This window comes from Capricornis sumatraensis, chromosome 19, assembly GCF_032405125.1.
Source record: "Capricornis sumatraensis isolate serow.1 chromosome 19, serow.2, whole genome shotgun sequence".
In the NCBI taxonomy this organism is placed as follows: domain Eukaryota; kingdom Metazoa; phylum Chordata; class Mammalia; order Artiodactyla; family Bovidae; genus Capricornis; species Capricornis sumatraensis.
Window position 1 is genome coordinate 65,331,090 of NC_091087.1, and position 13,029 is coordinate 65,344,118.

The 13,029-nt window shown below is 44.7% G+C and overlaps 1 protein-coding gene across 3 annotated transcripts in view; it reads left to right on the top strand.

Annotated features, from left to right (window-relative positions):
* Positions 1-7,381, top strand: part of UNC79 (unc-79 homolog, NALCN channel complex subunit) — a 209,032-nt gene extending 201,651 nt beyond the window's left edge. For all 3 annotated transcript variants that reach the window (XM_068991237.1, XM_068991239.1, XM_068991238.1), the window contains 2 exons: positions 5,519-5,560; positions 7,181-7,381. In XM_068991237.1, the coding sequence (XP_068847338.1) occupies positions 5,519-5,560; positions 7,181-7,381 (243 nt within the window). The remainder of the gene's footprint in view (positions 1-5,518; positions 5,561-7,180) is intronic.
* Positions 7,382-13,029: the final 5,648 nt, after the last annotated feature.

Genomic DNA, 13,029 nt, shown 5'->3' on the forward strand with positions numbered 1-13,029 from the left:
CATGTTTCTTGAGCTTGCATTTGTTCAGTTTGAAAAAGTATCGGCTATTGTGTCTGTGAGATTTTCTTCTAAACCTCTATTCAGCATGCTCAGTATTTCCTCTACCTTCTTGACTGTATTGAATATAGTTAAAATAACTGTTTTAATGTCCTTATTTGCCAGTTCTGTTATCTGTGTCACTTGGGGGTCTTTTCCAGTTGCCTGAGTTTTCTTCTCATTGTGGGACCCATTTCCCTGCTTCTTAGTATGTCTGGTAATTTCTTATTGGATTCTTGACATTTCAAATTTGACTTCTGGGGTGCTATTTTTTATTTCTAAAAGTATTTTTTTTTAATTCCTATGAGTATTCTTGAGTATATTCTATGATATAGTTAAATTACTTAGAAAGAGTTCTGTCCCTTTGAGACTTGATGTTAAGCTTTGTTCAGTGGGATTGGGGCAGCAGTTTGTATAGCGTTACCATTTATTCACTGTTCAGGTAATATCCTTCTGAGTACTTGGTGTGCTAATGATTTGCAAGAACAGAAATCTAATGATTTTCATTTGCAAGTGGAAATCATTAGATTTCCACTCTAACTAGTGGAAACACAAACTATTGCTATGTGATTACCAGGGATTTTTCCCTCTAATCTTTTTAGGGTATTTTTTCTTCAGCCTTGAATAGTTTTCTCACATGTGTATACTGGTCAGTATTCAGCTGAAGACTCAAGGGAAACCCTTCACAGGTCTTCAGAGAATTAGTTTGTGTGCTCTCTCTCTTTCTCTCTCTCTGAACAACTCTCTCCTTTCCACTGCTCTGCCTTACCAACTCTAGCTCCCTTGGCCTCCCTAGTCTCCGAGCTCCATGTTCTCACCTCAGGAAGACTGCCGGACTGCCTAGGTTGCTCCTCCCTGTGCTACTGCCTGAAAATGCTTTCTAGGCAGTGAGTTAGGCTAGTTGCAGGGCTCTCCTTGTTTGTCTGCTCTCCCTCAGTGATCACTATCCTGCATTGCTGACAGTGTCTGAAAACCATTGTTTCATATCCTCCACCTGGAATTTTAATTTTGTTTTAGACAGGAGTGTAAATCTGGTCTTTGTTACTCCACCTTGGCTGAAAGAGGAAGTTACATGACTAATTTTATTTTGAGGACTGGAACAAGCATGGAATGAAATGAATATAATCCAATTTCTAATTCTGTAGTCCAGAATTAGAAATCTTCAATGTATCCCATAGCATAAACTAAGATAAGAGGAAGACTATTACTTTTATTTTGGTGAAAAACAATCTTATTTTTTTTTAATGTCCTTTGGTTTTCCAGATATTGTTTCTGGAGAACAACAACAACAACAACAAAAAACCCAACCGATTTTATTATAACATTACAGAGCCCAGAATAAATTATATCTAATTCTAACTGACAGCTTTGTAGGAGCCACTCGCAAAAGGGTACTGAAATGAATCTTATTCAATAAAGTCAATTAGCATTCCTGAAATAGGATGACTGCTGGGTTGTATAATGTTGTCCTTCACAATGAACTTTAACCTGATGTTTTCAGTCAGGCGATTCATAAATAACAGATCTGAAGGCACTGTGCAAGTATGTTTAGAATCTTATGGTCACATGTTACACCAATGGGGAAATAAGAGAGACACTTCTAAAATCAGCCTCAGTGCCCCCCTTGACTCCCTCATAGAGACCCTTAGCCCCAGGGGCAGCCCTGAGAAAGACATCCACCCAGCAGCAGAGGACTCAGTGTACCCTGGTCCTTAGTCCCTTAGGATTCTTAGCAAGAGAGGTTAGTTCAGGTATTCCCCAAATATCAAGAGGCATGCGAGCTTGCTTCCATATTAAATGGGTCAAAAGACAATAAAAGTCTATAGGCATTAGGGCCCTCAGGGCTTGTTTTCGCCCTGCAGATATTAGGGAGGAGGCGGTTAGACTTATTTATTCCTGTTCAGGATGTCCACATGAGCCAGTCCTCTTATATGCCAGAGAGCACAGCCTTATCTGGCACCAACCTTTGTAATCCCACAATTTTATTATGAGGATTGAGGGCAGGGGAGACAAGCGAGTGTGTTATTTTCTGAAAGTTTGATCACAGCTATCAGAAGTCCAATCATAACTTCTGGGACACACCATACTTCATTTCTAAACACAGTAGTTACATTACAGACAGAGACAATGGCTGCAATATAAACACTGTGTTAGGAATAAATATCAGTGAAGTCAAATTAGCAAGTTGTATGTATCTATAGAAGGTTGAAGGCTTCCCTGTGGCTCAGATGGTAAATAATCTGCCTGCAATGTGGGGGATCCAGGTTCAATTCCTGGATCAGGAAGATCCCTGGAGAAGGGAATGGCAGCCCACTCCAGTATTCTTGCCTGGAGAATCCCTTGGACAGAGAAGCCTGGCAGTCCATGGTGTTGTGAAGAGTTGGACATGACTGAGTGAGTGACATTCTGCTTTCATAGAAGGTTGAAAGCAGAAAAACAGCCAGATTCAGCCTTAGGAAAAGAAGCACAGAGGGGAAACATGATTTATCACCTCGCCAAGTTTATTTTTTAATGATTTGATGAATTAGATGACACTAGCAACTATAGCCACGACTAGTGAACAGAGAGGGCATTTAAATGCTATCCCCCATCCCAGCAGGCTCTCCTCTTGGTTCTCTTGATTTCTTCATTGCCTTGCTGTTCTCCACTTGGCCCAGGCTAACTTTTAACCTTGTCCTCAATACAAAGAGCAAACTAGTCCTCAGACCCTCACAGGTTGTCCCTGCGGACAGCATCCTTCTCCATCCCAGAAGCCACACAGGTCTTACCTGGACCATGGGGGCTGCCTTCACACTGGGCCCTGGGCTCCATTCTCCAGGTCCTTCCTCTGGTCTCTCGACTGGTCTCTAGACTGCTGCCACAGAGAGCTTGCTAGAGCACAGCTCTTCTCGTGGTGAATGAGGCTTTCTTCATCAGAAATTATATTGAGTTTGAAATAAGATCCAAACCTCCTTATGTGGCATCCCAGATCATCTGTGGGTGGATGTTGAGAGGCCCCATCTTGCTCTTCTAAATGTCTTTTTCATGGCTATCTCCTAAGAACCTCATTCTTCAGCGTCTCATGAACCCCACTTTCTCCTCACCTCTTGGCATTCTCCTGCCTCTGGGCTTTGCTTCCCTCGTATCAGTTTGCTGGGCTGCTGGGTACTACAGATTGGATGAGTTAAGTAACAGAAATATACTGTCTCATGGTTCTGGAGACAAGAAGTTGTGAGATCAAGATGATGCCAGGGCTGATTCCTTCTGAGGCTGTGAGGGAGCATCTGTCCCGGCCTCTCCCCTGGCTCCTGGGGATTCGCTAGCCATCTTTCCTTGGCTTGTAGATCTCTGCTTCCTCTTCACATGGCATTCTCCCTGCGTGTGTGTCTTTGTCCAGGTTTCCCCCTTTCTATAAGAATCCTAGGCATAATCAGAGAAGGAGAAATATTGTATGACATTCCTTATATGTGGAGACTTAAAAGGAATTATACAAATGAACTTACATCCAAAACAAAAAGAGACTCACAGATTTAGAGAATGAACTTATGGTTGCTCAGGGAATGGGTGGGAGAGAGGGATAGTTAGGGTGTTTGGGATGGACATGTACACACTGCTATATTTTAAATGGATAACCAACAGGTATCTATGGTAGAGCACAGGGAACTCTGCTCAGTGTTATGTGGCAGCCTCGATGGGAGGGGAGTTTGGGGGAGAATGAATGAATCTATGTATGGGTGAGTCCCTTTGCTGTTCACCTGAAACTATCACAGCATTGTTAATTGGCTATGCCCGATACAAAATAAAAAGTTTAAAAAAATGAGATGTGTAAAAAAGGAGACTAGTCATACCGAATTAGTATTCACCCCTACTCCAGAATGACCTCATTTTAGCTCACAGCATCTTCAATGACCCTGTTTCCAAATAAGATCACAGTGGAGGCTGTATGGGCTAAGACTACAACAGCTTCACAAGAGGACACAATTCAGTCCACATCAACTCTGCTCTACTAGAGGAGGGTCAGAAGAAGCATGGAGTGGAATGATATGATGCATTTGAGCTCATTTCAAGATCTGAGCAGTGCTGAAATAAACTAGTATTTCCAAATTTATTAGATCATTGCCTTCCTTTCCCATTGAACTAGAGTTCTGTGGAACATGCTTTGGGAAACATTGTGTTCTGTCTCTGACTTCAGGATTTATGAAGCCACCAATGTTGACTTGTGTTCAGAAGAGCTGAAGTGTGGTGAGAGACCAAAGCAGAGGAGAGTGGCTACTGGAGGCACTTGGGCGGGGCACCTGTGACCTCCTAGGAAGGGCCTCAGGGCAAATCAGAGACAGCGAAGGGGCACGGAGGGTACACCAAATGCCTGGGGTTTGAGAGTCTCACTCTCGGCCAGAGCAGGGGCCTACTGCTTGCCTGCCAAAGAACCCACACTGTTGAAACCCCTGCCCCAGCTCACCCTTGCTGTGTTTCACAAGTCACAGCCAGGCAACCTCAGGGCTTGTCTTTTTCTATCACTAAAGCATTTTAACTGCTTCTCAGTGATATTTTTTATTTTTGGAATATAATTGCTTTACAATGCTGTGTTAGTTTCTGCTGTACAATAAAGTGAATCAGCTATAAGTATCCATATATCCCCTCCCTCTTGAGCCTACTTCCCAACTCCCCCACCTCTAGGTCATCACAGAGCACCGAGCTGAGCTTTCTATGCTATACAGCAGCTTAACACTAGCCATCTATTTTACACATGGTAGTGTATGGAAGGATTTCCCTGGTGGCACAGTAGTAAGAAATCCACCTGCCAAGCAGAGGACCACCCACGGTTCCATCCCTGGGTCGGGAAGATCCCCTGGAGAAGGAAACGGCAACCCACTCCAGTATTCTTGCCTAGGAAATCCCATGGACGGAGGAGCCTGGCAGAGGAGTCCATGGTGTCACAAACAGTCAGACATGACTTAGCAACTGGGCACAAGTAAATGAAAACAGAAATGTAGATCCATGGAACCAGATAGAAAGCCCAGAGGGAAACCCATGCACCTACGGTCACCTTATCTTTGACAAACGAGGCAGGAATACACAATGGCATGAAGTAAGCCAGTGATATTTTCTTAACAACCACAGGCAGACAGCATCACCATGCTACTTGTAGACACAGTTCTAAAGATCCCATGGAGGAAATGCTATTTCAAGAAAGTGAGGATTTAATTAAATAAATATACATTTAATTTCCCATGCTTGGCAGCTTTCAAGAGACAATCAGCCATTTACTCTAAAGTGTGTGGTTCAGGCACTCATGGGGCGCTTATTAACCTCCAAATGCCACCAGCTCAGCGGGATTTGGCCTCAGAGACAGTTGTCTGATAGCAGTAACTCTGCAGCTGGGGCCCACATCCTTTTGTGATGTTAAAGGGATTCTGCGCACTCGCTCTGCCTCGCAGTAAGCACAGCTTATGTGGGAGAATGCAGAACAGTCATAACGGACCTTCTGTGTCTCTCCATACAGCTCATACCTATGTGGTTGCCAATGATTCAGTCAAATATCAAGGTAAGTCACCCCTGGGTGGCCTGGAAGCTCACTTCCCTCCATAGAGGCTCATTACATTCATAGGGCTCCACCATGCTCCACTCACTACCTGTTCGTGGTCCCTGGGGGCTAGTAATGCTGGAGACCCTGTGGACCAGGTAAGGGGCATGTGGCCGAGGTGATGATGAGAGCTGATAGCCTACTGCTCATTGCTGATGAAGGGAGAGGGGGCGGATCCCAGAGCTGGATGAGGCTCTGTTACTGACTAGATAGAATACAGCTAAGAAGCGACTCTGCCTTCAGAGGATACTCTTGGGATCTGGTCCCAGGCCTGTCCAGTGCTACCTCCTGGCTGCCAAGTTTGACTTATGTGATGGGAAGAATTATATTAAGAAAAGATAGCACTAAGTGAATGATAGAATTGAACAAGAGGAGACTTGCCCATGCCTCTGCTATTTTACATAAGAGGAAACACAGGATCAGAAAGAAGAGTAATTTGGACAGGGCTGCCAGCCAGGAAGCAGAAGACTGAATGTATTTCTCACTGCCAGGCCTCACCTTGAGTGACGCATTGTCACTGTGGGACCAGACATACTCCCTGGCTGGGAATGTAGTTACTGGGGCCTAGCATGAAGATGGTGGTGCTAACCACCCACTCCATCCAAAACTGGGTCCTGTCTAACAGGCACTAGGAGTGTCACAGGAGAAGATGGGAGTTTTTTTGCTGGATCTCCTCTCAGAGTTGGGATGGGATGCTCATGGAAGCAAAGGAAATGACTTCAGGGGGCCCAGACCCCAAGGGAGAAATATAGCTGACAGCAGTAACCACAGGCTTTGAGTCCTGGTTCATGGCATTGCTGCTGTTGGTGGCCACTGGTAAGCCCAAAGGCTTTGCTGAAAACCTCATTGGAACACTAGCTTCTATTGTGAAAACTGCTTAGACTTCCACCCCGAGGCATTCTGCACTGCCCTCCTCCCTGCGTGGTGGTCATCTGTGGCAATTTGACATGGCACAGAGTGCTGAGAGGAGGCCAACAGAACTTGATGAAAGGCTAGGAAAGAGAAGAAAAGCTTACAACCCAGCTCCTTCCAGTGCACCAACTTGAGAACAGAAAGACTATAATCGTGATTAAAATGTCCCAAGCACTTACTGTGTGCCAAGTTCTGTTCTGATCCCTGTTAACTCATTTATCCTTACAAAAACCCCATCAGGTGAGTGTTACGAGCCTACTTTGTCCATGAGCAAATCCAAACACAGATCCTAAACTTCATTCCCTAAGTTGTTTACAGAGGAGGAACCAGGATTTGAATCCAGGGAGCCTGGGAGCAAAGCCTGAATGACAGGTGCTCATATTGAACAGCTCCTGGGGTCATGTCTAAGTGTCAGCCTGTATGCTGAGGTTGGGAAAGGCATCATTTGGGTAGATTTGGGCCAGGTGGGCTCTCAGGACATGGTACCAGCCCACATCCCTTGCCCTGAGCACTGCCGCGGTTGAGAGCCGGCCTTCTTCAGACCAGTCAGTCCCCATGCCACATGTAAGTTCCACCTGCAGAAGAAGTCCAGGCCAGCACTCCCTGGGCGGACAGGGAACCTTAGGAGGGAAGAAACTAAACTGCCCGTTCTTGCCCCTTTCTTGACAGCACTTATCCGCGGGACTCCAGCTTCGCCTCCAGGCCATTCAGAACAACGTGAACCACCACAGCCTCAGGACGCTGCCGGGCTCCGCCCAGAGCAGCGCCGGCCTGGCCGCCCTGCGGAAGTGGCTGCAGTGCACCCAGTTCAAAATGGCGCAGGTGGAGATCCAGTCCTCAGAAGCGGCCTCTCAGTTTTATCCTCTATGAGCGGACTCCACGGCTCCCAGTGTCAACACTCTGGTTTAGCAATAATGGGTTTCAAAACAAAACAATTCGATCCAAGCAGGTTGGGGAACATACTGGTACTGTACATCCTCTTTCTAGTTTAGTAAAAAGACGTGCAAAGGCCGGAGAGGGCCACAATGACGCTTTCTTGCTACACATTTCTGATGACTCCTTGGGCTATCTGATTAAGTGTTTCCTTACATTATTTTTTAAAAAACCAAATCATTTTTCTTTAACTAACTTCTATTTTTTTTAAGAAAAAAAAAAATAGACTGGTGGGTACTCACAGAAAAGTTGTATACGTCCCCCTGTTGCTATTTTTGATGATAGAGAATAAATAGGGTTTTTGAAACCTTTGTAGTGTTTTTTCTTAAAATCCACTCTTGGCAATGCAATAAAAAAAAAAAAAGAAAAAAAAAAACACGTCACCATAAGCCAGTGACACTTGACTGAAGCTTTTTTGTCATTATCCTGGGAAAAGTGGCAGCTTGCAAGGACCATTACAAAGTGCACTTAGAAATTAGGTGGTTAAACTGTGCCAATTGTTTTCTTTGTTTTCTAATGTCATTTTCCAGGACTGTCCAGTACGTTTTGATTATTTTTAAAACTAGGTTTTTCAGCTCATTCGTTCTAGGCTGTACTTTCTTGTATGCTTTATGATGATCACTTTAGTTTTGTGAATAATAAATTTTGTTCTTTTGTTAATACTTGTATACAATTCGATTTAAAACTGTAGACTGCATACTGGACCATACGACTCCCCACGCTGGCACAGAACACTGCACCTGGAGCTACATTTCATAAAACAGAATTTTAACAGTGTAAGAGCACCAAGATTTATTAGCACTTATACTTAGCGTCTGACTGTGCATTCACAAATGATATTTCTCTTCTCTATCCCTGTAATGCACTGACTAAAAGAAGACTTAATATACATTTAAGCTGTATATTGACATGCTATTAAATGCATTTTTTATTATCTTTGTGAGCCTGGGGTTTTTTAAAATCAGTTTATAGAGCTAGGGTTTAGTTCCTGACGACCATTTCTTCTAAACTTTTAAAATGTATAACTTCTCTTAACAGTAAGTACAATTTTAAGAGGAGAAGACTTTCTTTAACATTATTTGGTGAGAGGAATACCCAATTTATTTGAAGTCCCTTCCCTTGGAGGAACTTTGAGGGCTTGAAACTTTTTTTTTTAACATTGGTTATGAAGAAGTTTCTCTTTTCTTCTGGGAAGTCTGATGTCTTAATGCTTCTTAGCGGGAAACAAGTCCTCCAATATTTAAGTATTTTGCAGGAGTTCTGGAAAGATAGGGTGTTAGATCTCCATTCTTATGAAAACTTATGGGGAACAAATAGGTCCCTAGAATAAGTGTATAGAAATGATTATTCTTCATATTTTGCTAACGAACTCTTAGAAAAGGCCTTTTCGAGTCAGAATTCTCTGTCCCAGTCGTGCTTGGTTATGCTTCTGTGCACATTATGTCTTGTATTATGAAAAGTCATGCATGTACTTATCTTATGTGTGAACTGTGACAGCTTTGAGGATGTGTCCTGTCTATATCCCTAGGGTTTGGCATGTAGTAAGTATTTAATTAATGTCTAGTGAATTGAATGGATTTGATTAAGCAGCAGGTCTTTCTTGAGCTACCCAGTGGGCTCAGCAAGGGCTAAATTGTGATTTTCTAATTTTTATGCAAGGATTCCTAGAGGGGGTTACAGAAACAGGCCAGAGCAGGAGGCCCTGGCTGCTTTCCCTGGGGTCTAGCTGACTTCCTATCTGGGCTCAGCTGTAGACCCAGCTCTTTAGGAGTCCTGAGCCCATGCTGCCACAGGCAGCCAGGATCTTGGTGGCCCAGTCCTCCCAGAGTCATCCATGGCTACTTCTCCGACTCCATTTCCTTAAATGAACTGCCTTGATTTCCCTTATATTTGCACCCTGCTATGAGGGCTGGGGATGACTGCTTAACTCAGCCCTCTTAACTGGGTCCCTTCTAATACTTCCTGCTCTCCAGACCTATTTCCTTCACACCAGTTACAACCTGGTGACTTGGTCCCACTTTGGCAGGTCTCCTTCCTGCCCCCTCAGAACTGTGTGACTCACCCGAATACAGTCTCTGCTGGGCCCCTGCTGCTTCTCCGGCTGATAGAGACCAGGAAGTTTCTCTGGCTTACACTCCCTCCTTCCCACTTCATTACCTAGAATCCCCATCTTTTTTTGTTATGCCATTGTATTGATCTCTCCAGCAAGTGGGGCTCAGGTACTTGGAAGAAAAAAGCCAGGAAAACAAAGGACAGATGGAAGTTTAGCAGGGCTGGGTCCTTACAAGGAGAAGGAGAAGCCGTTCACCTAGGTCAGGAGTCAGACAACCACAGCTCACACCTGTTTTTGTAAAAAATCGAATGAAACACAACCACACCAGCCATTTGCATATTGTCTGTGGCTGTGTTTGTGCTAGTATATCAGCAGCACTGAAGGATCATGACAGAGACTCTATGGTCCTGAAAGCCCAAAATATTTACCGTCTGACCCCTTTACCGAAAGTCTCCTGATCCCTGGCCTAGGTGAAGGCCACCGAGGAGCACTGAGTTGAACCCTTGCATGGGCGTATTTTCCCTAAAGCCTCAGGGTTTTTGAAATTGTATTATTAGTGTTTCCTCATCTGTGAAATGTGGACAATGACACATTCTACCTCATGGGGTTGTTGAGATGATGAAATAAAAGGATGCAAGGAGAGAGCTTAGAGCAATGCCTGGCACATGGTAAGCACTCAATGAAAAGTTATGTGTTATTGTTTTTTATTCTCATGTTAAAGCCTGGAGAAGTAAGCCTACTTGTCCAAGGTCTTACCGCTAGTAAGAGGCAGAACTAGAACTTGACCCCAGGTTGCCAGACCTCAAGGATTGTGCTCTCAACCACTGCCCATATTGAGTCCTGCAACCCCACACTGCAGCCCAGGGTGACGCCTCTGACAGCAGCAGAGATGTCAGAGAGACTCCAATCCCAATTTGGCCAGTGCTGAATCTTGGCTTGGAGAAGGGCCTGAAGTCGATTGTTTTTCCTTCCCTCACTGAATCCTACTCATTCCAAAGTGTGAGCAGCACACTCTGAGATTCCCAAGGGTGAAATGGGCCAGTATCTGCAAATGCATAGATTCTATGATTGTTTGCCGTGGGCATGCCTCTTACTAGTTGGGTGACCTTGGATGAGTTACCAAGCCCCTCTGGACCTCTGTTTTGCTTTATTTGTAAAATGGAGCCATCTACCTTGGAAAATGCAAATGAATGGAGGACTGAGGTGGTGGTTGGGAGACTGTACCAAACTCTATGGACCTCCAAGAAGACCTGTGCCACCTTATGAAGATGACACGAAGGGACAGCTCACAGCTGCAGGCTCATTTGGGTTTTCCTTCAGGCAGTCCCTCAGAATCTAGACCTACAAGAGCCACAGGAGCTGAAATGCGCTGATTAACCAATGATGTCCAGTCTCCATTGTCTGCCATCTTTACAACCGTGTTATTCTGCCTGCAATGGGATATTTTCAGCAACTCTCTTCCCCAAGAGTCTCATCTGAGGCCAAGGGATTGCAGCATCTTCATCTTCATTTCCAAGCAACAACAGGCCAGTCAGATTGGATTGGCTCGGAGATGTGTTATGCACCAGACTCTTTCGTGAGCTTGGACTCAAGGGCTTCTGGCATTAATTGGACAATGTAGATCATTTAATATACCTCTTTAATAGAATTAATGTGCAAATATGTATTTGGGGCATATTGGGTGTTTTAACAGTAATGATCTTAAGGAGCATGAAGGGAGCAATTGGAACACAGTGAAACAGAACCAAACTATGTTTTTATGAGAGTTGAGCCTTTTGGGAGGAAGAGGGTTACTAGAAAGAGGCTGGTCAGTCAGTTCCTTTCACTGACAGCAGTGAGCCTCTTGTGAAGGGAATTCCAGAGAAACCACAAAAGTTACCATTTATTGAGCATCAGCTAGGTCCTAAGCACTTCACGTACATTATCTTTACTCCTCTTAGCCCTTTCTTCCCCATGATATAGGTGTTGTTATTATTCTCAGTTTGCAGGTAAGGCAATGGAGGCCCAGAACTTAAATAAGTCACCCAAGTCATACTACATACATACTACATAATCAAGTCATGCTGCAGACACACTGCGTACACCAAGTCATACTACTGCAGCTGGCAGTAGTCACATGAGGACCAAAATGCCATCTGACTTCAAGTCAGAACTTCATTCAGTAAATGTTTTCTCTTTCCGCCTCCCCGCCCCCCACCCTTTTTATGGTTCTGGGCTCTTTTGGCTAAAATGTGCCAAGAGCATGGGGAATACAAATCTGAGGGCTTTTTCTGAGGCAGCTCGGTCTTGTTAGTGTCTCTGTTTATTATTAATCATCTATAATAAATTTCTATCAAGCCCGTGTCACTTCATCTGACAAGGCATTTTCTCCTTTACTTTGGGAATTCATTTGAAAGAATTGAAGCTCACAAATTAAGTCACAGTTTCCCACTTAATAGAATAGTTTTATGACAAAGAATAAAATTTTATGAATTACAGATTGTCATGATTAGATTAGGGGTCTGTTAAGCGTTTACTCAGCCCTATGGAGACGTGCCCCGAATTCAAATAATCATAGGGACCCTCTGTGAGGGCTTACTACATGTTAGACAATTTAGATACAGTAATCTCATTTAGTCTCCTCAACAATGGCATAAGGCAGGCACTTCTATTATTACATATTACAGACGAGGAAACTGAGGTCTGGAAAGACAATATTTGTGGGAGTCACTCAGTAAAAGGGAGAGCAAAATTTGAAGCCAGATGTATTTGCCTCCAAAAACGTGGCTCTTTCTTTACTTGATCCTGGTGGGTAAGTGATAGGCAGATCCTTTGCTATTCGCCAGGTTAACCTAGAGCCATGTAGACCAGAACTCCCCAGCCTGCTGGTTAGACTTGGCCCACGGCTTATTTCCTTCGATGAGCTGGAACTTGCATTTCTCCTTTTGGTTTGAACACTTCTAATAGAGCACGCAGGCTCTGCTTTTGTACTTTTCCCACTGCGGACCTCTGCCTCCCAAGCAGGAAGACCCCACAGCCTCTCAGCCAAAACCCTGTACCCTCTGGCTGAGGGCCTCACTCATTCATCTGCTCCACCCTGCAGGCCTGTGAGTTCCCTAGACTCTCTCATTTCATGGGGCTGGGATTGCCACAGTGTCACTCAGCAAGGCAGTGGCCAAGCAGGACTTGAGGCCATGCTTTCAGCCCCTCATGGGCCCACCTCTCCCTAGCATCAGTGCCCCCATCTACATGACTACGGCCTGCCACCCTGCCTCTACACACCCCCACCCATCAGTTTGACCTCATTTCAGGTCAGGGCTGGTCTCTCCAAGGTGAGCCCCCTGGCAGCAGCTCGTCTCTGAAGGGTGCGCGGGACATTGGCGGAAGGCACGGATTTGGTGGAACAAAGAACTGGCTTTTTAATCATGCAGGCCCACTGGCCAGTGGAGAGGGAGCTTCCTGGGGCTGCCTGGCAGACGCCCTGATTTCCACTCCTTCAAGTGGCCACTTGGAAAAGAAAGGAACCAGCAAGTAATCAGGCGTGAAGGAGAGA